The sequence below is a fragment of the Amblyomma americanum genome, chromosome 1 (genome assembly GCF_052857255.1).
Source record: "Amblyomma americanum isolate KBUSLIRL-KWMA chromosome 1, ASM5285725v1, whole genome shotgun sequence".
NCBI lineage: Eukaryota > Metazoa > Arthropoda > Arachnida > Ixodida > Ixodidae > Amblyomma > Amblyomma americanum.
The window spans coordinates 88,521,202-88,548,992 of record NC_135497.1 but is presented as its reverse complement, the minus strand read 5'-3'; the positions used below and the strand labels follow the sequence as shown (position 1 = coordinate 88,548,992).

Below are 27,791 nucleotides of genomic sequence, written 5' to 3'. Positions count from 1 at the left end.
GGCTGTTCGTAAGCGCAAATAGCGTCTTTTATTCTTCGGAACATGATTGTCTTGGGGAGTGATACCACCCCTGGAGCCGCAGCACACAGCGCGGAGTGCCACAAAACGCGGCTGCTGATGCAACTAATGGCGCGCGAACAGCACGTCGTTTGTCGGCGACTGCAGCTATGTGCCAAACAAGACAGCATTTCTTGGCCGGACAAAGCAAGTGCTGCTCGTTTTCAAGGTATGTATACATTCAGCTTTTATCAGCGCTGCGATTATCAAGACAGCACTGTCAGTTTTCGCGGCGAGCAACTCACTGTAGGGATTGGCAGCTGCAACGAGAGGAGAAAAAGAAACCATACGAACGAGTTAGCGCGTACTGTCGCGTGAAATGCAAAGAAAACATATATGCATGCCCCAAAATGGCCCTCGCATCGGCGTATCAGTAACCTGGCCAGCTCGAAATACAGCATTATGGAGTATCGTGGCTCGTTACCGTATACATGCGAAGCGCGGGCGCACATGGTTTCGATTCGCCGTATAGGCTCCGTGCGCTGCAGTTTGGTGCGCGCGAGTGGCGCCACCTGGTTAACAGCGGTGGCGAAAGGCGGACGCAGCCGACGCAGCTCTCTGGTTCAGTTTGCAGTGAGCGAGGCGAGCGGTGAGGTGTTTCGTTCGAAGGCGAAAACAAACTTGGATAATTATGGGTGCTCGACCTACTGCTCTGTTTAGCAATGTCACAACAGCTATAAAAACACTGCAGCAAAAGGTACCGAATATAATGTTACGATGAAGTGGCAGTGGAAGACGAAGTGGCCTCTCGCGTGAAAGGACGAACCAAGAAGAGGTGGTTAATGCAGCTCCCTGTTCGTGTTGGTGCTCCCTGCTAGGAACTCTTTATTCTAACCCCCAACACTTGTAATTAAATGTAAATAGTATTTCCCCGTAACAATATTTTAACACTTTCTTTGGACATCGTGCATGCTCGCTCACGCACAGAGGTTCTGCTGGAAATGAGTACACTGTGGAATTGATGAGTGTGAACTGGGAAAGGGTTGACACTGACTATGTGTTTTGAACGTGCCATCATTGGTAGGAATTGCTTTAGGTCTTTATGTAGAGGGAAGGAATGCGCTCAGTCAGTCACAGGAAATGGTCTACGGTGAAGTTCTTGGAGCTAGCATCTGAAGTTTGAGTCTTCGTTTGCTATGCTCATCTGTGGTTCAGCGAGTCAATTTTGTTTCTAGTTTTTTTTTGTGCTCGTGTGTATGCTGTGGGAGCGACGTCGTACTTCTGAGTATACTTATGTTGTTTTCACATTGTTTCACCTAAGGTTTTGTGTATTTATTTGAATCATTTTATTTCCTACAGGGGTTTAAAATTTTGTATCCTTATTTGTTGCATTTCTGAGATCTCAAATCCTGTTCTAGACGAGGGAAAAGAAAAATAGAGAGTGGTTCAAATTTCCCTATATATATTTCTTGGATTTCACAACATCGCTAAACCCTTAATTTATGGAATTAATATTTTGATTTTAATGAAGTTTATCGTCCCAATGCAACTCAGGCTATAAGAGGCGCAATAGTAGGAGGTTCCAAATAATTTGAACGACTTGGGTTTTTTTAACGTGCACTAACATCGCGCAGTACGCGGGCCTCTAGAATTATGCCTTCGTCGAAATTCGACCGCCGCAACCAGGATCGAACCCGAGTCATTTAAGTCAGCAGCTGAGCACCATAACCACTGAGCCACCGCCGCGGCCTTTCTGGAGTTAAGTATTTACCAAAAGAAAAATACGACCGAAATAATTCATGTAATTGGTGGCTTCACGAAATCCCTGAAATGAAAGTCCTCTAACTGTGGAAGATACTTAGCAAGAAACCCATCGTATTTTTGTATGCTTAGAGCTATGCTTCTTTGAGGGGAATACATAAAGTAAAGCAGTGACGATCCTGCAGGATGTAGAGCATTATAATCTGATATGTGTAGTAAGTGCGTTTTTCGCAATTCTAGCCGACCATTCACATAGTGGATGTCACAGTAGGTGTAAATTACATAGCTGATTTCATTATTTGAGTCAGAGACTTGTTTCTCAAACTGTAAAGGTACTTAATTAATCTCAATAAGGTCAACTGCGGTGCCAAATATTGCAGTGCCGTCGGGACTGCAACACAATCATGGCTGCTCGGCATCGGTGATCAGCACAGCCTGAAAGAAATTGAAACTAAACGTAGCAGCGGTGGCGCCAAGGCTTTCAATGCCTTGAAATCCGCAGAGAAGCAGGCGTTGATCGCGGTTAGTGCTCGTCTGCTATGCGGCCGGGCTGACGCGAACGCACCGGCATGGAGGAAGGCGCAGTGCCATCACGGCCAGTGTCGAGGAGAGCGCGGGCTCTCCCCTCGAGAGACCGGCCGTGACTGAGCGTCCGGTTAACGCCGCGAGGCGGCGCTGGCGATGTGGTCGCTGCTGGCACCACCATACCAGCGCACGGAGCCCATTGAAGTGACAAGGTGATGGGCACATGCTATACATACCGTTATTACATTTTTTTTTTTGCGCCTGGGAGGTAATCCGCTCCTTATCCTGTCTTCGACAGATGAGGCAGCTATAGGACAGCATGTACGCATTTTTATTTGTCTGCATAATTTCGTGAATCTATATACAAGTGAAACCATTTGACAAGTGAATCTCTTAGAATTGAACATGTCATTAAGTGCGTGCAATAGCTGAGTCGAATTCATTATTTCAGTAATTAATTAATGTATTAAGTGAAGTGCAATACTCGTCTCCAAGCAATTGAAACAATTAAATTAAAATATTCTGCCAAATTCACTGAATTTATTCACTGAGCCGGTTTTTCATGTTTGAGCATTATTTTTATTGTTCTTGATACAAATTATACATTGTTTTGCCGTTGTGGTGTTGTTGGTTGCTGCTGTTGCGACTGTTTCTAAACGTTTTGAACCAATTATGATACTGCGGCTTGCATTGTTTTGTTTCTCACCCTAATATCTTTTGTACAAGACATATTCTTTATAGCAATGTGTAATGTGTATTTCCTTTGCCCCATAATCCTGTATAATGATGTTGCAATATTTTAATATATATGTGCATTTATTTTTCCTGGAAAAACCTGCAGTTCAGCATTCTTATGTATCACTTTGCAACCGCTCACTCCCCTCTCTTACTGCCTCTGCATGGGCCATGAGAGAACTTGAGTAAATTATAATAGCTAATGCAGATTTGAACTGAATAGGTCAATTTGGTTGTATTTCATTAATTAAAATGAATGGATAAGGGTTGCCATTTTTGTATTACTGGTATATATTTCCACTTCTGAATTTCCAAGTGTTCAGTTGTTTTGTGTTTAGCACAATAAATGTTCAAGTTCTGACGCGGCTCTACCACCGTTCTCGCCAGCACCAGAAAAATTTAATGAGCATAACATTTGAATTTTGTGTATTGGACCAAAGTTGTCATTTTGGTAGGTCTGCTATACATGTTCAAAGCAAGTGGTCATCAGTTTATTTTAGCATCTAGCGAAACCACCCAAGCATACCCCCTTTATATGCTCTGAGGCAGTAACATTGCTTAAAAAAAAAAAGATGTGTGCATGTAATATAGTTCATCTAAATTTTATGCAGCTGACTACATGGGTCATTTCATGCCAAATGCACCAATGTTTGCTCATAACCCTCTTTGACTTTGGTCCAAAAATTTGTCTTTTTATTGAACTCACAAAAGAAATTTCTCTTAATATCCAATGAGAAAAAATTTTTCTCATCATCTGACAGCCCTTTGAATTTTCCAGACTAGTGCAAAAGTAGGTCTCGTACAGAATTCATGATAAAATGTTTCTTTTCTTTTTGGCCTCAAGACAATGCCTGCACAAGGTTTTTGTTTTTTGTAGTTTGTTTTTTTAGCTCAGAATGCTTCATTTTGGAACATTTTTTAAAAAGTCGACACGGCATTTATGAGCTATATAAAGCTTTTCATTGCCTCACCAAAACATGTACTACATGGAGAAATTGTTTACACTAAAATTAAACTGAATAACTTAAAAAAAAAAAGATTCCAAAGTTGCGAAAAAGTGCATTGTGCTGTGTATCCAGACAAAAATATGCTGTAGTGCTCAATGCAACAATGCAAAATCAATTCCTCAATCAATCATCGATGCAAAGTGCTGAAAACACACAGTGAACAGGTGGTCTGTGAGATTATTGGGGCAGCTAGGATATTCAGACTACGAGAACAATGCGTCAGCACACCGTCCCTACTGCTAACAAAAAAAGAACTTGAGCTGTCAAACGTGCAATGATTTTCACGACTGTGCAGGAGTGCGTGTGCCACACAGTGTGCAAGCCACGTGTCCTTGGAACATGTGGCGACTTTATGCAAGGGTATATGAAGTTCTTTATTTCTCAAAACAAACATTGCAAGTGAGCGCTTGTTGTGCCGCCTTCTCATCTCGTGCACCCGTCTGTGTTCTGCACTGTTACTTGGGAGATGCTTTGGTGTGCTGTTTTTATAAAAGCCATGCTCTGCGAGGTGCGAGGACGGAATCAGGTGGCTCGAGGGGGCATCCACAAATGCGAATATGATCGCCTCGGGAGACCAGAGTCTTACCTTACGAAGGCCACATCACGACACCTTATCAGCTTCTCACATGAGCAGATGCTGCACAAAGGAGACCCTCTGGGTTCCGGAAAGTGCAGTTCAGAAAAAAAAAGTCCAACTTGATCACAAATTTGGAATGGCTGGCTGTTCTGGTTAAAGGTATATGTGCATTGCACTGTTTTAAACATGCATCTCTCAGTACTGTTCTTGTTGAACTCGTATCATTATCAGAAACAGAGGGCATAGTGTACTTGATCCCCTTGAATTGTGGCTATGTTTACAATGGTAAAACTGGCAGGTGTGCCAATGAGAGGTTAAAAAAGCGCCATTATGATGTGAACAAAGCTGTGAGGGAGAATTTGGTGATTCACTGTCGTGATTACGATCATTTGCCAGATCCTGAAAGCTGTGTGCTGGAATTCATGCGCTGTATTGTGCTAGACAGACACAGAGAAAAGTTGATGTGTGAGATAATCAAGGCTATGAAAATTTTAAAATAACCACAATCATTGTGGTAGCGCACCTTTTGTGTCACTCACACTCACAAAGAAAGAGTTTGTGTGGTTAAATGCACCATAATCAATTTTTGTTTTGTTTTAAACGCGTCCAGTGTGAATATGTAAGGCATACTTTGTTCATTGTTTTTTTTAGGGGGCGCAATGTATATATTTGACGTGGTTTGCAGTAACCTTCTTGAAAGACGGCGTTTGTGCCATTGTATTGTTTCGTCGTCCTTGTCTGTGCTATATTGTCATGATTATTTGACCTCCAGCTACCAAATTAAAAATGACATATTTGATGCCACCAACACACTGAAATGGTGATTTCGGGGCAAAATGCGGCAGAACCGCATATCCAATGGCCACCATTTTGCTCTTGTTTGAAAACTGCCGCTCTTCCCTACATTTAAGTATTACTTAGTATGGGGAAGTTCTCTAGGAATATCTGCATTCTGCCATTTTCCGAGGCCTCTACAAGGGCCTCAGAGTGCCTGGCATGCGCATCTCAAATGCAGTTTTTCCACTTTGTGTTTTTGCCAACTTGATTACCCTTACAGATGTTTTCATTATGCTTTTGTGGTGCAATTTCAATTAAACTTATACTGTCGAGATCAGAAAGAACTGAACCATGGAGCTATGCTATATTTTTGTAGCTCGGTCGAACATATCAAATTTTAATGTCACCTAATTATATTTCATAATTATGATGCTTTAACAAAATTGAACATTTCTGTATGATGTTGTACCTCAATAACAATACAAATAGCATAGTTTTGCATGGTTGAGGGAAAGTGTCTGAATGACCTGTAAGAAATTACCTAATTAGGCTTCAGTTATTTTTCCATAATATGAAAACCGATTGAGATGTACTGAAACTAATTATATGTTCGAAAATAGAAGGAAGTATTACATATCCACAGCTAATTTCTTTATGTTATATCTTGTAATAAACATTTTCATTTTTAAGGTCCACATCTTCCCTTTAGCCTCGAGATCGTTAACCAGCCTGCTAGACTGTATGGATCCTTGCTTTAAAAATTCACATTCTAAAATGTCCTTTTTTTGTCCTAGGTATTTCTTGAAGACGGCACAGAAGTTGATGAGGAAAGCTTTAAGTACATGCAAGAAAACTTTGGTGGCAATTTGGGCTGCACATTCATACTTGGCTCCAGTGCTTTCACTTCAGGTCCTTTCAATGCAGGTATGATGCTTTCAGTGCATGCAACACTCTGTCGCTATTCATAAGCACATGCACCACCTATCTTCTGGCCAAGGTAAATTTCAAGCCCTGGTACTCAGAGGATTCACAGATGAGGCTGACAACATAACATTTCTCGAGTGTGCATTGAAGTGTGTTGTTACACATTGCTTTGCATTCATTAGGCTGGTATGGCTTGTGATCCCGAAGCTGCACATGGGCTAAGAGAGATGCCTTAGTGCAGGGCTCCGAATTAATTTCAACCATCTGGGATTCTTTAATATACAGGCACTGGCATCGCACAAAATTCGCACCTTTTGCATCAGTAGAGTTATGCGGCTCTATGGGTCTGACCTGACTAATATGCATTCTTATTATACCCTGATGTAGACAAAGGGCAGGCATGTTAATTATGAAGTAATTTAGATTTGCTATCAGTATAATTGATAACTTGAAGCAAGCATTAGCCTGAGCATCAAGTTTATTCTAGGCTAACGATGGGGTCAAGTGATCAACAGCATCTGTTTAGTGTGGTGGACTGTAGTGGTTTAACTGTATTTACCAAACTATGTGCACAAACAGTTCTGCTTTAATAAATTTATTTCTCATGACTGGTAAATCTTGAAGCAAGCAAACTGCATGCTAAGGATGCATTGTATTGTTGTCTGCACTGTTGTAGCCACTACACCTAGTTATATTGAGTGAGAAGATCCATGAGTTTTGATTAAGAGCCCTGCTACTGCACTATGACACCAGAACTCCGATGTGATGGTTGTACAGTCATTGACAAAAGTTTGCAGGATGCAGATTGGCCGAAAAAAAAATTCTGCATTAGCTCGCTAGAAAGTCAGCTATTCATTCCAGCAAATGGAGCACGCATATGTCATCATGCGTGTGTACTTTTCATTGCCGTGCTTTGCCTAGCTACACAGGAATACATTTATTGCCACGAATCTGCAACACACAGGCTTTTGTGTATGACTGTACATGTGAACAAGCTGTGTAAGCAAAACCAGTAAAATTATAACATAGCGCTATAGTTGCTATACTTTTCTCTGGACCAAGACGTCTCTCAGGGAAAAAAATTAAAGGTGAAAAAAAGGAAAGGCACTAGTTTGGCATACTGTCATCCGAAACTTGATTGTATCCTTTTCTATTTCGAAGAAAGGGAAGTGCTACAGAAATGAGCGGAAAGCAGGTTGAGTGTAACGAGAAATGCCAGTGTAGTCATAATCTGAAAAGAGAGCTGGAGCAATTTCTGCCAAGCAAAACTTGTACTATCACAATATTATTTTGGTGTGGCTGCTGTTAGCGTTTTTCAAATGACTGCACCTGCTTGACATAAGGCACAGTAAATTAAGCAAAGGCAGCTACAAAAAGCAAAGCTGCATCCTGCTCATATAATTGACTTCTGCTGCCACTATGTTGGACACAGCAAACCACATGTCCTCGCTAAAGCAGCTCATTGTAATTATTTAAAGGCGCCAAAAACACACACAGGAGAAGATAATGGGACGGAGTGCCACTCACAACTCTGTGAGTGGTCAAAGGTCAACAAGTTCAAAGGTTTGATTCCTGGCCATTGCAGCCAAATTTTAAAAGGGTAAAATAGAAAACCGCCAGTACACTGTGTGATGCCAGTACACATTAAAGTTCCCTAGGTGGTCAAATCATCTGAAGCTCCCCACCACAACATTTCTCGTAAAGCATGGTCAATGACCTAGGCAGGCAAAGTAGAGCAGTGCATCTAAAAATAATATGCAGGAATGTGGTTAAGATTGGAGCTGTAAGGAATGCACCTACTTTGGACAGTTAGTGACTGCAGACCTGGATCATGAGAGTAAAATAACTAGGAGAATAAGAATGGGGTGGAGTGCACTTGTCAGGTACTCTCAGGTGATGAATGGCAGTTTACAAGCATTTTTGAGGGAAGTAATAACAGCCATATCTGTACTCGCCTACGGGGCAGAAGTGTGGAGGCTAACAAGTTCGGTGAACTTAAATTCAGGACAATTCAGTAAGCTATGGAAAGGAAACTGATAGCTCTAACATTCGGCGACAGAATGAAACAGGTGGTATTTGCCTACAACTGCTAAATAATTTATAACTGAATTTTTTCTCTAATGTGTTTCGGTTTCATTGACCGAACGACGACTCTGACGTCAAGTGAGAAATCATTTTTGTCATTTCAGGTCTTTGAAGAAGCTGGATTAAATGTCGTAGTGAATTAAATCTACATATCTGCTGATTATGTTAGTTTTTCTAGTTGATCACGTGACCAAAACATCAACTTGATGTCAGTCATCGTTCGGTCGATGAAGCCGAAACAGCATGGGAGAAGAAATTCAATTATAAATTACTTAGCAGTTGTAGGTTTAGTACCATCTGGTAATCCATGTCTGATGCATCATTTGAAAAAAGAAAACACGTAATAAAATTGTCTATAGTCCTTAAAGGGTAGTGCTACAAGGGCTAGCATAACAGGAGACGAAGTCAGGAAGGCAGATGAAATTAGAAAGTTTTCAGGGTTGAAGTGGCCGCAGATGGCAAAAGACAGGGTTAATTGGAAGGATATGGAAGAGGTTTTTGTCCTGCAGTGGACATAGACATGATGATGATGATGATACATCACGCTGAACTGACTATCTGACTTGATCAAAAATATGGGGCAGAGGTTTAAATGATTCTAAATGCTGTGCAATAAATTCCATCTTGCAATTTGTTCGGCTACTCTAGGTACTGGTATTGTTACCACTCAACTCCTTTGCCAAGTCTGATTGCATTTGAATGTTGTTTACAGAGGAGCCTTTAACGTCGTCCCCCCAGCCATCACTGGAAGCTTTTCAGTCATTGACGATTCCATAGAACTCCCTGTCTCATGAAACTCTAACAGCCCTGAGTGCATCAAACCCACTTGAACGAAGTCAATATCAAGAAGTAGTAAGACTAATAGCTACAGCAATGTGCAAAGCGGCCTCAAGGCCAACTGCAAAGCAAATCCGGTCAGTGGCCAATCGTGTCGGCCAGAAATATTCGTCAGCACTCTGTGACGCACTGTCGACCTCTTCAGGGGGTAAAACGTTTCATGGACTTGCTTACAAAATTAAGTGCCGAATTGAAAACGCAAGGCGCAGATGTAAGCGCCTTTCTGAGGAATTGTGCAGAGGGCCTCTGAAGAGGGCAACAGCAAGGACAACTTATGGCTGCACAGAATGGCAGCCACCAGTCACTGCCATAGACTTCAATGATTGTGAGGAAGCAAAAAAAATGCTTCTTGCTGAAAGCTCGAGAGGAGCAAAACATTCCTCTGCAAGAAAAACTCTTGATGCGTGCTTATGCAGCAATTCGAGCGACCATCAACACTAAGGGCAAGCGAGCTTGTGATGTACAGAAAGAGTGGCCCTTGCTGTTCACGCAGCGGCACTTCCTGGCCCATTTTAGAAGGCACGTATGCAACTGTATTTGCAAGCTGCATGTCAGTAAATTGAAGTGTTGTTTGAGGTTTCAGGAAAAGTAACTGTTGCTGAGTGTGTGTTAAAGTAATGCTGGATGCCGAATGTGCAGGGTAAGCCACGTATTGGATTAGGGCACTTCTACTACCAGATGAAATGTCAAAGAATAACTTCCAACAATTAGTGGAATAACTGTTTAAGTAATAAGGAATCCACAAATTACAGGCTGTGAGCATTCATTATCATGTCTGAAAAGTGAACAAAATTCAAAAATTGGGTTAAAATTTTACTTAATTTGAAACTCGGTGCAACAGTAGTTAATATAGTCGGGAGTAGACTGCACCTATGGGTAACGGAGTGGATTCCAAGAGAAGACAAGCATAGCAGGGGGCGGCAGAAAGTTAGGTGGGCGGATGAGAAGTTTGCCGGGTACGGTGGTCACAGTTGACAAAGGACAAAATTAAATGGAGAGACATGGGAGAGGCCTTTGCCCTGCAGTGGGTGTAGTCAGGCTGATGATGATGATGACTGCACCTGGTGCAGTTGCCTTTGTAAGTCTGTCGTGCTGCCTTCTGAGAGCCTTACCCTGCAGTACAAAATCAACAATTTTTGCAGTCCATTTATTCTTGTTGATAGTATGTCGCAGTAGGCATGAGGTATTAGTGTGGTCATGCATATAAGTGTATACCAGATATTTCAGGGAAGCCCGCATGTTAACTAGTTAGGTGCATAACTAAGTTCTGATAAAACTCACAGTTAGCACCTGGTTGCAATTAGAGATTTCTAGCTGGTCATTACTGATAGCCATGTCAATTTTTAGAACTTTGAAACATGATTACCTTTGGCGCTGTAACATGGAAAGTTTGGCTATTTCGAATATATAGTTACGTGCACAAGAGGGATTGGTTTGTCTGCATGCATTTCAAAAGTGCTTGTATCTTGGCATGATCTAGCTAAAATTTGCTGGGCCACAGCATCTAGAGTAATCGTGATATGGCTGTTACTAATGACCGGCTACAATTTTTAATTACTGCCAGTTGCCTGACTGCGATAGTTATGAAGTTAATTATCAGAAATTATTTAACCAACTTACTAGCAGACTTTATTGACCTGTTTGCATTTTCCGCTTACACTGGTATTATTCTGCCGCAGAAGCAGTCTTCATAACTCAAAAAGCCCATTTTTAAAGATTAGTGGCAGGCTTCCCTGAAGCACATTGCATATGACCATCAATTTCGCACCAAGATGGCAGGGCCAAAAAATGAAGGGGTAATGCATGACACAAAGAAGAGAGGGCATACCCTGTAGGTGTTGATAAATTGGTCAGCACTGGATCGTTAGGTTGAAAAAGGTGAAAGTCTTGTGCAAGCACACAAATTACCTTTCACTCACTGTTATGGTTGTTTTCAGCGATGTCAAGAAGGCTTTACAGCCAAACGTCTTTTTTTTTTTCAGGCTAACGGACATGCAGCTAGAAGGATTATTTGTCAATCAAGAAATTGCAGACCTCGAGGTCTTGTATGCATTCCTGCGGCACAGCCTGAAGGGGGAGACGAGGCACTTCATGGCTCCTTATGACAGACAGGGCAGCACAGGACATGTGTCCTTTGCAGAAAGGTGTGTCACAAAGTTTGGAGGTGCCACCTCCACTGCCTCAACAAAAAAACACCAAACGCACAACAAACTGCAATGCAATGATCAATATAAAGATAAAAAAAGTCAACTACAACACCCAAAAGAATGATGCGTATCTCCAAAGAAACCCTCCGCTGTGTGCATAGATAAAGTTGCACACCCAGCACAACCATGCAACGGAGAGTGCAGCCGCTCTCCACCTTCTGCGATGCAGTGAGGAAACAAACAACTTTTTCGCCAGTACTTCACTGATGGACTTACTCCGGCTGATGCGATACGCCTGCACGAAGGGTCTTTGTGTGTTGAAGGCGACACTGGAAGCCTGCTGAAACTTGCCAGTGGCGCACTAAACCCAACGAAAAGGACTGTTTATTATATGTATGAGGCCTGGCGGGAGACACATTATGGCAGTTTCGGAACCAGTGATGAGGCTGCAGGAGAAAATCCCCGAGTATGCAGAACAAGGTAAGCAAAAAAAGAAAGGCTTGATGACAGCTAAGTGTGCATGCCACAAACCTTTGTACAACGTGTTAAAGGGAACATTTTTTTTGTTGCTTGCCACTTGCTAGAGCTGCCAGTGGGAATAAAATGTACTGCCTTCAGAAGTTCATTTCTAGTCCTCCATAAGGGTTCCTTTCTGTACATCGTTCTGTGGCTAATAAGCAGCTATGTCAGTATGAAGGCTAAACCAGTTTTTGCATGTGCTCCCAGTCTGGTTGCCTTGCTCAGTGACCACACCACAGCAGGGAAGCATCCATGCACAATGCTGCTGAAACAGCAACACAGCATGGCCTCTAGTCGCTCGCCACAAAAACAGTCTGAGTTGTGATGTCCTCTAGCAGTCTATTTTTCTATGCCACTTCAACACAAACTCACGCGCTACGCACAGGTGCACAGCTGAATTGCAAACCAATATTTATGGACACTAGATTGGACCATCTGCCACCGAGAAAACTGTTTTGAGAAAGCCGTCAATTTTGCAAGGTTGTGTTGTAAGCAGTAACATACTTTCATTTCATTTCATTTTATTACCTTAAAGACCCCTCGCGGGGTATTACATAAGGGGTGGGATTAGCAGGAAAAGGCACAAAACAATGCCATTAGTGATCATGAACAAAAAATGTTGTTTAGATTGTTTGCAAATGATGAAGGACAGGTGATGTCGACGATGTGCTGGGGAAGGCCGTTCCAATCCTTAGCTGCACGTGGGAAGAAGGAGGCTGAAAAAGTAACAGTTCGGGCACGTGGGCGAAAAACTTGAAGCGTGTGGCTAGTGCGATGAGAAATGTATGATGCTGGCGTGATGTAAGGGACACGGTTAAGGGATGAGTAAAAGAACTTGTGGTACAGTGATAGCGTGGCTATGCGACGACGAACGGAAAGAGGCGATAGTGCTGATTTGGTTTTTAAGGCTGAAACACTGACGTCGTAGGAGTAAGAAGAATGAATGAACCTTGTAGCGCGGTTTTGAACGGCTTCTAGATCGTTTACGAGGTTAATATGATGCGGGTCCCATATGGCGGATGCATATTCAAGTTTAGGTCTAATGAGTGACTTGTAGGCGAGCAATTTCACGTGATGTGAGGTGAGGCGAAGGTGACGTTTAAGAAATCCCAGAGTTTTGTTAGCCGATGATATCACGTTAGTAACATGTGCATTCCATGTTAGGTCATTAGATAATGTGACGCCTAAGTATTTGAAAGATGATACAGATTCTACGAACTCGTTAGCGATTTTGTATTGGAAGGCATGAGTCTTTTTGCGACGGGTGATGGAAAGAAGCTTGCATTTGCTAGGGTTGAGGGTCATAAGCCAATCTGCGCACCACTGTTCAATTTGGTTAAGGTCCTGCTGGAGGGCTTCATGATCAGTTATGTTTGTTACTTGGCGGTAAATTACGCAGTCGTCAGCGAACATTCGAATTTGGCAGGATACGTATTGAGGGAGATCATTAATATATATTAAAAACAATAGGGGTGCAAGAACAGAGCCTTGTGGGACGCCGGATGTTACAGGGAGAGGGTTGGAAGACTGGTTATTTACAATGACTGACTGAAAGCGATTTCTTAAGAAGGCCTTGATCCAGTTTAGCACGTTAGGATGAATGTTTAGAATAGAAAGTTTTTGTATTAAACGTTGATGTGGAACTTTATCAAATGCTTTAGCGTAATCCAGAAAGATGGCGTCAACTTGAAGGTTAGCGTCCAGGTTAGTATGTAAGTCGTTGAGGAACATGGCTAGTTGTGTTTCGCATGAATACCCCTTGCGGAAACCGTGCTGGGATGGATGGAAGAAATTGTTAGCGTCTAAGAAGTTCATTACCTGAGAGTATATGACATGTTCCATGATCTTGCAGGGGACGCTAGTTAAAGAAATAGGACGGTAGTTCAGAGGGGAATTTTTGTCACCTGATTTGTAGAGTGGAACGACCTTCCCAACTTTCCAGTTTTCCGGAATGAGACCTGTAGAGAGTGATTGCGAAAACAATAATTCAAGATACACTGCACTGATACATTTTGTGTTTTTTAGTAGTTTAGTGTTTATCTCGTCGATGCCGGCTGACGAGGAAAGTTTCATTTTCTCGATTAAAGACGAGATGCCAGTTGAAGAAAAAGTTATTGCGTCCATCGGTGAGGTGGCATTAGTAGGAGGTATTCTTGGAGGCGGGTTGCGCTCCTGGGTGAAAATTGACGAGAACGCCGTATTGAAGATGTTAGCGCATTCTATGTCGGAGGCTTGAATACCGGATGCATGAGTGAGAGTGACTGAGTGTGATGGTGCGGGATTGATAACGCGCCAAAATTTTTTGGGGTTATCGCATAGCATGCGCGGTAGGTCGCTGTTAAAAAATGAGTGTTTAGCGTTGGTGACGGAAGTCAAGTATTCTTTTTCGGCTGAAAAGTATTTCTCCCACGCTTCGGAATTGCTTTTAAATTTGGCAGCGCGAAAAAGCCGCTTCTTTTTATTCTCCAGTCTTTTTAGTGTCTTAGAAAACCAGGGTTTAGAGCGATTTTCACGAAAAGTTATTCTAGGGATAAATTTTTGCGTTAGTTCATGAAGTTTATTTTTAAATATTAGCCAATTCTCGTTAACAGATCTCTGGTTATAACCGGCTTCGAAGAGTGGGAAAAAAATGCTCAGTTCATGATTAATGGCATTGTAGTTACCCTTGTCATACAGGGTGATTGTTTTCTTTTGTGTTTCATGGCGCTCGGTGCGGAAGGAAAAATCGGCTTGAATGACTTTATGGTCGCTAATGGGCTCTAAGTATGTAATGGATGACAAACTGTCAGGATGAGAGCTTAGTATTAAGTCTAAAATGTTGCTCGAATCGCCTGCGGTGCGTGTTGGGCTGGTTACTAGTTGGTAAAGATTAAAGTTCAAACAAACATCTAGAAAATCCCTTGATTCTGCACTGATTGGCTGTGAATGAGAACGGTTGAGCCAGTTTATTCCTGGATAATTAAAATCACCAAACAGAAGAATATGCGCGTTCGGATAAGATATTATGAGCTGGTTTAGCATATTGTTAAGTTCACGAGAAAAGTTTGGGCTAGAATGCGGAGGCCTATAACACACGCCGATTATGACTGAATGCGGTGAAGTATGGCACAAAAGCCACAGTATCTCTAAGTTAGATGGGAGACGGATGGGTGAACAAGATAATTCAGGTCCAGCAGCGATCAGCACGCCACCCCCTCGAGAATCTGTGCGGTCCTTCCGATAAACAGAAAAATTCGGCAAATCGGCAATAACTTCAGCATCAGTGATATCATTAGTAAGCCAGGTTTCAGTTAGTAACAGCATACTGCTGTTAGATGATATGACTAAGCTAGACACGCGTTCTCGTTTCGGCATAAGACTGCGAATATTAGTGTAGGTTACAGAGAACGAAAGATGATTGCTTGGTAAAGTGCGGGGACGGGTATTGATTACATTTGGGGGAGGTAACCGCTATGGCATCTCTTTAACCATCTGCGATGAGATATCGTACATGTAACGCTTAGCTCCAATGTGCAATGTCTTGTAGCGAAGTGAAAATTTAGCTTTTTTGGCTTTGGCGAATGCTACAAGGTGGCTACGCGCGGTTTGGACGGAACGAGAGAAGTCTTCGCCGATGCTATAGGATGTGTTCTTTAGTTTCCGGGCATTTGAGAGAATATTGTCTTTAGTTTTGTAGGACGTGAATTTGGTTATTATTGGGCGGCAGCGGTCGTCAGAGTGGCGTCCAAGGCGATGTGCGCGTTCTATTTCTTTAGGGTCGATTGATATGTTAAGGCGATCCTGGCAGTGACGAATGATGATTTCTTCAGCCTCAGCATATGTTTCGGCCGCATTAGTGTCTTCAAGGCCATAAAATATTAGATTATTCCGCCGCGATCGATTTTCGGCGTCGTCTAGGCGTGTTTCTAGTGCAGAGACTAAGCTGGCTGTCTGGGCGGCGTTAGTTCGGACAGTATCAAGGTCTGTTTGTAAGGTTTTTAGGGTTTGGTAGTGGTTCTCGAGATCAGTCATTCTTTCGTTCAGATTGAAGATGGTTTGGTTTGTCGTTAGTAGTTGGTTTTTTAGTTCACCCACATCAGCGATGAGTTGAGATTGACTGGCTGAAATTTTTTGCAGCTCGGCAAGAATGGCGACAGAATCAGGACCGGGGTTAGTTTCAATATCACCGGATAACAACAACAGAAGAGAACGGGCAAAATCGGCAGCGATAGCACTCAGACACTGTGGGCTTGGTAGCTGCACTAAGAAGTAGTTACTAGTTTTCTTAGCGAACAGGCTGTATTGTTCACCAACCTGCATTGTCAGGAAGAGCGGATTAGTGGTCTTTGCCATGGCACAGCCACCAAGCCCACGAAGTGTCGTTGACGGATGCAGCGGTTTTATAGCTGAAGATGATGATGTCGACTGTGATGGGGCGATCCAGGAGGCAGCGAGGGTTGGGCAGATCCGTGGCGGCGTGTCGACGGCAGCGGTGACGTTGACGCAGCCAGTCCCAAATCCGCCGCAGCCAAGATAAATCGGTAGGGATGACGAACCCGACTGCGCAGTCGTCAGGCCAGGCAGAAATGCGACGATGATCGTGACAAGCACCTGCATTGTCAGGAAGAGCGGATTAGTGGTCTTTGCCATGGCACAGCCACCAAGCCCACGAAGTGTCGTTGACGGATGCAGCGGTTTTATAGCTGAAGATGATGATGTCGACTGTGATGGGGCGATCCAGGAGGCAGCGAGGGTTGGGCAGATCCGTGGCGGCGTGTCGACGGCAGCGGTGACGTTGACGCAGCCAGTCCCAAATCCGCCGCAGCCAAGATAAATCGGCAGGGATGACGAACCCGACTGCGCAGTCGTCAGGCCAGGCAGAAATGCGACGATGATCGTGACAAGCACCTGCATTGTCAGGAAGAGCGGATTAGTGGTCTTTGCCATGGCATTATTATTGCTCTGGAAGAAGTGAAGCAAGTTCAAATATGTGTCTCATTAGCCTGTTCAATGTACTGATGAGGGTGGACAATTAACAAACAATGCAATAAGCATGATCGCTATCTAGTATTGAGACACAGAGATACTTGCTTAGCACTGCCAAGCATCTATTAACCAATAAGGGAAAAATTTGTCAGCTTTAACTTTGTTTACACAAAGATACCAAAAACGTTGCCTACCCCACTGCACCTTTAGCTTTCTTTGTAATGCCAAAAATTTATTCAGGCCTAATGCCAGGAGATAGCTTTCCTTAACACAAGTTAGTGACAAATATTTGTTCTGCTTACTAAGAAAGCAATATGTCCTAACCCTTTTCAGCCAATTATTGTGCCTAGACAAAACTACAATGTAGCACACCCACCAAGCGGGCAGTGAGCGTAAACATCTGCACACGGAGGTACTAACATGTGATATGTATTGAAAGAATTGCACCCCTTTGTGTAACAGGTCTATGAAGCACTTTATGCTCCGAGTGAAAGAAAAATCCCACCAAATCCCATTTTTAGAGAAATCGTCAAAACACAGAACAGTATACAACGAAGATAAAGGACTTGCAATAAGTGGATCATAAGGCCAGGACTTATAAAGGACTATTCAATAGAATAAGAAAAAAAAAGAGCTTGGTGAAGTTCTGAGGTCCGACTAGCAGTAATACTTCAAGGACTGTTAAAGTGAGTGCTACTCCTGAGGTTTATCAAACATTTCAAGTTGGCAGTAGCATTACATCTTTATAGAGTCCACTCTACACAAGAAAAAAACCATTTTTCAAGTTATTTAGTGAACCCATTTTAAAGAAAGCAAGAACAGCAAGCCAAAACTGAAATTCAGCCTGTGGCCAGGGGCGTGCTTCGCGTGATGCTTAAATGCCATCACAGCATCATTGAAAAATATGCATATTCGTCTTGCATGGCCGAAGCAGCGACTGAAAACAATGAGTCCTTTCATAAAATGTTACGATGACCTAAAACAGCATGAAAATTTTGTTAGTGAAGCAGCTAGAAAGTATAAACGCATGGGGAATGTTCGTGATCCCGAAAATGCAGTCTTGCTTAAAGCAATCACCATAACAGACGCCACGGAAATGACAAACTTCAAAACTTATTTGCGCCGGAATAAAATATTGCATAGCCACCAAACTCAGAGAAAAACATACATTATAAGTATGCTTTTGCTGAAAAAATTAGGAGTTAACACTGCAATATTTTTGCCCTATTTTAATGAAAACTTGCAATGGCGGTGATGACATTGTGTTGCGAGTTTGTTTAGTTATATTTTGCACATTTAGCTGTTTCATTTCCCTGGTGAGATGAAAGTGGACTGCCAGTAGCAATACATAAAGTGACATTATGCAGGCACATTATACTTTGTTCTTTGTTGCATGGAACAAGAAATCTCGCTTGAAATCACTAAAATGTAGCTGTGAAAATGGGCAGCGATGGCGATACCCTTCTTCCATTTTAAAGTCCTTCCTACCGTATAAAAATTCTTTTCAGTGAAAATGTGCTCTTCGTCCATATAAGAGTAGGAATCGACGTAGGAATCAATTTGTTCTCAGTGCCTCATAAGATAATCTGTGTTGCCACACAAACTATGCTTTCATGTTATGCCATACTGAAACATGAAAACCTTTTTATGCAGGAGTTGATGTGAAGGTGCACTCAGAGGGAGGGGCAGGCACCTGGGCAGTGCTCCTGGTAACTCCAATCATGAGGCGTGCCCAGCAGCTGGAATCATCCTCCGAAGTCATCTTCGTTGATTCCACGGCGTCATGTGACTCAACAAGGAGCAGCGTGACAATTTATGCTGACAGCAACATCAGCTGGTGCCATACCCATAGCAGTCATTGTGCACAGCAGTCGGACTACTGAGGGCTACTCAGCAGGCTTCGAGCTCCTGAAGCACAACTACCCCTTTTGCTTTGGAGGCTGTGAGGTGGGCACATGTAAATTGTAAATTATACATGTTGTTTGAAGAAATGCCAGGTAATGCTAGAATACATGAGTTAGGCAACATTAATTCAGAATATGGATCTGCGCCAGCCTGTACTTTTTGAAAGCAGCAGAGACAGAGCCACTGCTTAACAATACCAGCATTGGCCACAGGCCATGCCTGCAACTTCTAAGCTTTAACAGTTTGCTGCAAGAGGTGGTGTGACAATCTGCAAATTTTAAAATATATGACTTTGCACTTTGATAAAAAAAAAAGCTGAGTTAATGCAAGCCTATCCCAATGCTTCCTAAATTCCTGCTTGCCCAGCCTGTCATGCCAAGCCTGTCATATATAAGACTTCAACCACAAATGAACAAGCTATAGAATTGAAGTGGTTAGGTTAAGCTTTCTTTGGTATAGCCTGCCTGACACGCTGAACTATGCTGTGTAAATGTCACCTCTACATTGAAATATCAAGCTATGTTTGGCAAAGATAGAAATTATAGTTGCATAGTGTTAGGATCCTTTAAGTAATGCTATCAAAGCCGAAGTGAAAAATACCCTCATAGCAACACAGGGTAATGTAGCAAGGTCGGCTGAACTGACATACAATGCAGCTAAACTACTGCCTCCCAAGGTTCGTTCTAATCATGTTACCCTGCACCCGTAAATGTCTGTCATGGGAATAACTCAGCTGTTCCATAGCTGTCAATATGTGGCCTTTTCTTGCTGCAGGCACCAGAGACTTTTATGACTGATAACAGTGCTGCTGAGAAAGCAGCAATTCTTGAACATTGGCCAGAAGCCAGGCAGCAGCTATGCCACTTTCATGTAGCGCAGGCTGAGTGGCTGTGGCTGACGCTTGGCAAGCATGGTGTCAGCCCAAGTGAAAGGAAGTCACTGATGGCCATTTTTCAAAAGGTATGGAATTTATTCATTATCAGCGATATAAAAATCTGAATGCGTGCAGAAACAGCAATGAGCGACCGATTCAGAAGAAACAGTCTTGATGTTTTATGGGTGTTTAATCACCCAAAGCGACTCAGGCTATGAGAGACGCCGTAGTGAAGGCCTCCGGATAATGTCGGCCCCATGGGGCTCTACATGCACTGACATCGCACAGCACAAAGGCCTCTAGCATCTCGCTTCCATCAAAATGAGACCGCTGTGGTTGGGATTGAACCCTCGTCTTTCGGGTCAGCAGCCAAGCGCCATAAGCACTGAGCCACTGCGGTGGAAAGGCCAGGTATTGTGCTGTTGATACTATGTCACAAGACAATGTCTCACAAGTCATAGATTGTATGCGTGCTGTGCAGGCCTATGGTATTTGGTTGAAGAATGGGTGCTACTATAGCATGTCTGGTACATGATGATGCAGCCAAAGCACTGACCACTCGTGTTTCAGTTTGTAGGCACCATACACACATAATTGTAAAAAGTACAGCCTAGCATAGGAGAGTTTTCACCTCACAATTCATCATCACAAAGATTGTGGGACTACTTATGCAGCACAGCAGGGGCAGCACAGGTGTCAGCGGCAAGCAGGCATAACAAGGAACCATTTGCGACTGTGGAATGAGACAATACTGTTCAGATAAAGAGCTGTACACAACCTCGTGATCATGGACAAGGTTAAACAGTCGAGCCGACTTATAATAAACTTGAAGGTCACATGGATTAGGTTCGTTGTATCTAAAGTTTGTAGTCACTGGACTTGCCCTATTACAGCCGAAAAATAGTCAGGGAAAAGTGGCAGTTATTTGTTCAAAAGGTCAACTGTGTGTGCCTGTTTCTTCAAAGCGGACCCTATCAAACTGCTTTCGAAGCTCTCTAGAAAGGTCACGTGCTCCTGGCCAAGACCTTAGCGTTTCAGGGACATAATAATACCGTCGTGAATGAGATGCTCATGGCAACCGGTGAAAGTCGCTATCCTCGCCTTCAATCCTCAACAAAGTTGTCAGGGTACAAAGCTACTGCAGCTCAAGTGCACTCATAACGTACAGTATGCATGACCCTTCTGTAAAGCTCTCATGTAATGCATAGAGTTCCAAATAAAGCTATACCTTGCCGTGACTATTAGGCTCTTGAACAACCTTTCCACAGGAATAGTCGAATAGGCCTATAAACCAGGTGGGAAATAGCCCTTTGCGAAAAAACAATGGCTAATACATGATTTCAGATTTCAGTGATTGGTGCACACTGTTCGAGCGCTCTAAACATGGGTTACACAGGAAATCTGCTGTTTACGAGTTTCTTGGACACGGCAGTCGCACAGAGGGCAGAGATCAGATTGGACAGGTGACGCATCACGTGACCAGGTGGGCCTGCAAGGCATACCTCGTGACTGGCTTTCAAGCTTTTCAAATTCCTGCCATTGGCTGAGCACCGGCCGTGTGCAGCAGTTCACTTCCAACGCTGCACCTGTCTAGTGCTTACCGTGCTTCTGCTTCCAGTTTAGACGATTTACCTGGCTGGCGCACATGCAAGCGACACCTGACCTTGTAGTCTGTTGGAGCAAACCTGAATAGCAGTTAAAGCTTCAAATCCACTTTAATTTATTTATTTCAGGGGAGGGGGTAGCTACATTTTCTTTACGGGGATCACAGTAGCTAGGAGACTGTGGGAGTGAGCTTACAGTGCTTCCTCATTAGTTGTAACAGAGTGATATAGCCAAGGTTGTTCGCTTTATGTGAGATGCAATGTCATAGCCCTGATACATTTTTCTGATGGTAGCTCCACCTCTTTTTTAACAAAAGCAGCAAATTTTGAAAAGGGAGCCTTGAAACCATTCTGTAGGCCGATTAAGGGGACGTCTCCAGGTGCTGCAAGATGGTACAGTAGCAGATGGAATTGACTCCTTTGTCGTTCTGGTGTCTGCTTTTCGTGCACAATGCCATGGATGCCAAGGATAGTCCTGAACATGCACCCGACTTTACACTTGTCTCACCATTCATCACAAGTGCAGGCTCTTCCCTGGGAAGATGGTTGCTTTCTTTCAGAGTCATAATTGCAACACCAGGTAGCCGCAACAGTGACCTGGAACGAAATGTTTGCACATTTACGACAATCCTATGTAGCTCCATGCAGATGTCAATGCACTCCTCGTTCCGAAGAGTGGTCAGGCAATAAAATCATGCACAACAAGAGTTAAATCTGCTGCCGTGTCTGTAACCAATTCAAGAAGTTTAATTTTGGTAACAGCATTTCATACAGGCCTTGCAAACCTGCGTGAATGCTTGCTTAATCACTGCCAAGGTCTCCATGAAACTTTTCCCAATGTGCACCCAAAATTAACGCACCTGCTCATTCTTCCAGGGATCTGTAGACCGAATTGACAAACTCAGCATATGTATAAATCGTTGTAGCAACTTTGTTCTAGCTCATAATTAAGTGAGGATCTTTACAATGCCGTTGAAGCTATACTAGTGTTTCCACCTGCTGCTGCACTTCAATAAACAGATGCTCTTGAGATGGCAGCACCAGTGCTAAAAATTTTGGACACTGACTAATTCAAAGCTAAGCTTTCAGACTACATGTAAATGTTTGGAATGTACTTCATATAACGTGGTTCAGAATTGAAATATTTAGTTTTTTTATATACTGCACTAGTGTTTAAATGCTTCTGCTTGGAGCTATTCTTTTTTTTTTTGCTGGAAACCTTGCAGATCATGTACGCTAATAGCAAAGACACATTGGAGGCCGCCAAGCAAGACCTTTACTCCCAACAGCACAAGGGCTTCATCCCCCACGTCGACTCTCTACTGGAGAGAGAAGAAGAATGGGTGCTTCTCTTCCGACTGTCAGCGAAGACACGAGGCCACAACACAAATAATTATTCAGAGGTCTTGATTAGGGTCCTAAAAGACATAATCTTGCACAGGACAAAAGCGTTTAATGTTGCGACATTAGCTGAATTCCTCTCTGTTGTGTGGGAGAAATATTTTTTCCACAGAATACTAGACCATGCACACTCACGTATGACTGGGCACATGCTCCTCTATGAGAGGCTTTTAAAGAAGCTGCCAAAAGACACCGAAAAAAACATTAGGTGCAACGGAGATGGGCATTATGTCGTCCCAAGTGGCAGCAGTCCAGATAGCAAGCTTTACACTGTGTACTCTGACATCAGCCTGTGCACCTGCCGCTCTGGTCAGCAGGGCGCATTTTGTAAACACCAGGCACTCGTGCACAAAGTGTTTGGTGGGATCTTCCCAAATGCACCTCTGCTGACTACAGAAGCTCGCTACAACCTTGGAAAGCTTTTGCTCGGAGACAACTTTCCTGGCATTGATTTCTTTGAAGGCCTCCACGAGACACAAGTGCTGCAAAATGCTGCGTGCAGCAAGGCTCCCACCGATGCTCTAGACTGTTGGGACACTCCCTCCACTTCAACAGCTCCAACGACCCAATACAGTCCTCCAGAAAGTAGGGAAACTTCCACTGCTCAACTAATGAACCAGGTAAGTTATGGTGCTATACATTAGCAAGATGAATTACAGCAACTCTATGTTGGCGGCAGTCATTATAAACCATAGTCAGTGACAATAGGCACCATATGATGACTAAGGCCCATTATTTTCTGTGGTGGAGAATTTAAAATGCTGCGAATTCATAAAGAAAAATATGCAACATTTTGCAGAAACCATAACGCATATAAAATAAATACATGTTTATTTCTGAGACACCGTGCATACTCCAAATGTACCTTCAGTAAAGCAGCATGTGCTGGTTGCAGTTCAGCATCAGGTAATACTTGGTATTCCCTTCACTTGAAGGAAGGTGGTGGTAAGACAATGCCCCCCAGTGCCATGGTGCACTATACTGCACCTGCTGTCGTGGCCATGCATGCAAGCCGGACAAAGCCATATATTAGTCTGGCATTGGACTGTCACTCATTCATTCCTGGACAGCCTGATACCATAAAAGATAAAAACCCATGATTGGATGCTCAGCGTTACTCAAAACTAGAAACTTCGTCACTACCATTAATGCTCCTTTCAAAATATGACAGTATCGTGGCTTTTCCTCTGAAAGAATGTGAATGCACTGTTACTGCAGCCGCCAAGCTCGAGGCGTTCACTTGCTTATATAGACGGAGAGGTTAAGCATATCAAAGCATCAACAAAACTGTGTAACAATATGCTGACTTTTATGAGCATTCAAAACAAACCAGTCCCATTTTTATTACTCTCACACTCTGATTGGTGTCTGTAATAACAAAAAACGAAATTGTCGTTCCTAACAAGAATTCTGCAGAAATGCTTAATTATGCAATTTTCCCCCAAAAGCAAGAAGACCTAACAACGGTTCATGCATATTTTAGACCATGGAGGAAGTAAATTTAAACATAGAGGAGAGCAGAGGAGCCGCCCCACGATCAGACAATGCCCTCCCCCCATATGCATGACGCATCATCCTCCTCTCATTCCTCTCTTAGGCACAGTAGCAGCGCAAAAAAGCACACACAAAAGAAGAACTAGACACCGAGAGACACACAGACGCTGCGTCTAGTTCTTCTTTTGTGTGTTTTTTTGCGCTGCTACTGTGCCTAAGACAAGTAACCAACACGCCCAAGAGCTCGTTTTACTGAATCATGCCTCTCTGTTGCCCACAGCAGCAACAGCCTGCACATGCCGACTGGCGTGCTGCCTCTTAGCAACCATGATTCTGAAGCGTAAAGTAGGCTTATGAATAATATGTTAGTTCTGCCACTTTTTTCACAATACGTCTGGGATACATGGTGCTTCTCCTCACTTTTCCTTCTTACATTTTAGCCACATGTGCATCAAAGAACTTGGCTCATTTTCAATGGGAGGAAGTTTAACGAAGGCTGCCGTGCTGTACCTTTGACGAGCATCAGGTTCATAGAGCTCAGTTTTCTCTTCGCATAGAACAGATTGAGACAAGCAGCCCATCGGTAGGCCAACAGGAGCATTTAAGCAAAGAATTGTTTTTTCTTGTGTGTGTTTGCTTTAGGAACTAGAGGAGGACCCTTTCGAAGCCCTCATAGAAGCCTTTCAACACCTGAAGGCTGAAGTTGGAAATGACCCGGCATGCATGAAGCATACAGCCAGAATGGCAAAAAAACTGAAAAGCCTTCCAAGCAAGCAAAGCTTTGTCACGGCAATGATAAACATGTCAGCTGCAGTCTGCAGGGTTTCAAGGTGCCGAGGCAAGATAAGTGTGCAGCCAACAAGCATCTCAAGGAGACGACCTGGCCTGAACAAAGGTTCAAAATGTGTCCCCCCAGGCAGGCCATCAAAGAAGGCCAAGCGCAGTCACTCGCTGTGCCGCAGTGTGGAGGACAACGTCCCAGCTGCAAAGTGACTGTGGACTGCTGCATCAGTGTGAGTGTGCTTGTGAGTGCAAATGGCAGAATCATGCAGTGCCAACAAAGGGTCACTCACCTTGAAACAATCATTCACAGTGTGGGCAAACCGGCTAGCCCAGACTGCCCACTGATGTAATAAATAGGGGTAGGGGACATGCGCGGGTTGATATGTCACCCTAATCGGTTTGCAAGCTACTGCGAGTAGTGATTTCTTTAAAATGGTTTCTAAATTGTAGGGTCCACGCAGAGCTTTCAAATTTGACTCGAATACCCACAAAGACCACCTCTGCAGATCTGCTGCACTATAATATGGCCACTGAAATCATTTCAGGGTCCCTCTAAGCACCACCCAGCTGGTCTCCCAAAAAGATAAGTTGTTGGCTCATCCCCCCCCCCCCCCCCCCCCTCCCCATCGAGAAAATTGCATAAGCAATATGCACAAGACATGAAAGCTAACACGACAAGTCACAAGAAAAGCACACATGCCTTGCGCAATTGGAGAGTAGCCCTCCCATCAAGTAGCACGTGACTGCGCCTCATGTACAGCAAGTCGCTGGCTTACATCTATGCTTTTAGGGCAATGAGCCATCAATTATGCCTGTGCAGAAGTTCAATGACTATAGACACCAAATCCTGGTTGCATGTTTTCTTCTTTGTAATAATACATAAGACAATAATATACATGAATTGCCATGTGGTATTTGCGTACAACTGCTGAATAATTTACAATCCTATTTCTGCTTTCACACTATTTCATTTTCAGCTTCAACAGGTGATCAATGACTGTGATGTCAAATTTCAGTATTCGGTCGATGCACCTTCTACAAGAGGTGCAGCGGCAGTACGGCATGGCGGACGAGGCAGTGATAGTGCTGCTGCTAAAGAGTATATCTGAACAGGGAATACCTTTTGTGAGAAATTTAGCGGATAGATAAGCAGCAGTAAATCACTATCAGAGGTAATAAACTACTTAAAGGTCAGTTGGTCAACATTATAGGCTTGAGCTAAATTGCCGTAGAGATGTGTAGCAAATCGCTTTTCTTTTATTTTTTTGTGGCATGTTCCCAAGGAGCACTGAATTTTATTTAGAGCATGCTGGCGTTATGCCAGGCACAGCAACTGCTAGTCTATCAGCAGCGTATGTTGGTCAAGCAAGTGGTAATAGAGGTGGCAATATATCTTATTGTCCCGAACGGCTGCTGAAGAATATTTCAAGTTTCATGGGGCAGAATATTAACAATCATAATATTGCTTTTTTGACTAGTACCAGATATGTATGGCACCTTATGATCGAGTGACCCCATGCCAGTTCTCAAAACCACATTAGTATGTTATGCAGGCATTTTGCTCATTCCTTGTAACGAATGAAAATGTAAATGTAAAATTATTGCCATTCACTTCACATTTCTGTAATTGCGATGGGAACAAAGAGACGGGTTTTTGTTTGAGATGAGAATGGACTGCAAGTGTAAAACATCCGTACCAAACAACTGCGACACGATAAGGTTGCCGTGAAACGCATGAAACTGAAGGAATAAGCTTCTTTTTTTTTTCTGGCAATGTCAGTCACAAGAAATTACCACTGTTTCTTCCACAGGTGCATACTTTTAAAGCAGTACACTGCCTTTGTGTAGTTGCGGTTGCCTAAAATTTATTCCCTGTGAATTGGAGTTGCTATGAAGTGAACAAAATTGTCGACAGGAAAGCACTGAGAGGCAGCAGGCCTTTAAAAGCCATGTTCGTATGCACCGTGGAGACCGATCACCTGCTCCCTTTTGAAGCTAAAGCTACGACAGTATGAAAAGAAAACTGACTTATAATTTTTTTTAGCACATTCACAGTAGCAAGCAACGGCGCCATTCCGCACGCTTGTGCCCAGTGTCGCTGTATCATTGTGAACAAAGCTCCTGTATGGGAGACGAACATCTCAAGCTCTTGATTAATTCATTTAAGGCCAGTGCTTGCATTCTTTCGTTTCCATCCCATCCGCGACCAAACGATTGCCACAGCTAGTGCTTCAACATCTTATATCTGACGTGCAAGTTATGACTGTCACACTTAGTTGGCACCCATTGTTGAAGAGACACCGTATATTTAAGTTTTTAACGTTGTAAGAGACCCTTCCCAGTTCGCAGGAAATTTAATACTTTAAATTTCCACACGATAATGTTTTGGGTTTTCTGATAGCTTACCTTTTCGCTGGTTGGGTTATTGCCGCAGCGTTGTCACCGGACGAGTACACCCAAGTTGGTCATGAACTGCGGTTTGAGGTTTATGAAAGCTGTCGCGGCGTTCCGGCGATGACACTCACATATCGTTCGAAGCGAAGAACTACGCTTCGTTCTGGCCATCTCTTGCGGTGACGGTATTCTTTGAACAGCGCTGTGTGGGGCACATCGAGCCTACGTAGCTCGACTCGCTGATTCCAGTTGCTGAGGGTCAAAGCGTGGTATGCGTAAGCGTTTCATTAACTTACATATTGAATACCTTTGAAAAAATAGACGGAATCGAATTAATTTAGACAACTTCACGCAGCACCGAGTAGCCTATCTGACTTCGTGGCGATCACGATGCTGCTGCCCCGCCAATTTCGAGATCGACAAGACTGGCACTGCATTTTTGTAAAGTATTTCATTTTTATTTTATACTCATTTAAAAAA

General features: G+C 43.2%; 2 protein-coding genes and 1 long non-coding RNA gene across 4 annotated transcripts in view; 1 reads left to right on the top strand and 2 right to left on the bottom strand.

The window, feature by feature from the left end:
- LOC144113186 (protein regulator of cytokinesis 1-like) overlaps positions 1–27,791 on the bottom strand; it is a 347,115-nt gene that overhangs the window by 67,776 nt on the left and 251,548 nt on the right. The window lies entirely within an intron of this gene.
- LOC144113182 (uncharacterized) lies at positions 37–25,509 on the top strand. The gene is made up of 7 exons (XM_077646123.1): positions 37–226; positions 6,174–6,303; positions 11,208–11,852; positions 18,510–18,803; positions 19,536–19,721; positions 22,466–23,260; positions 24,777–25,509. The coding sequence occupies exons 4-7, from the start codon at positions 18,672–18,674 to the stop codon at positions 25,125–25,127; spliced, it is 1,464 nt and encodes a 487-aa protein (XP_077502249.1). The 5' UTR covers positions 37–226; positions 6,174–6,303; positions 11,208–11,852; positions 18,510–18,671; the 3' UTR covers positions 25,128–25,509.
- LOC144113192 (uncharacterized) lies at positions 19,707–27,717 on the bottom strand. The gene is made up of 2 exons (XR_013310683.1): positions 27,324–27,717; positions 19,707–21,836 (listed from the first exon to the last, which is right to left on the bottom strand). It is a non-coding gene; the product is annotated as an uncharacterized LOC144113192 (long non-coding RNA).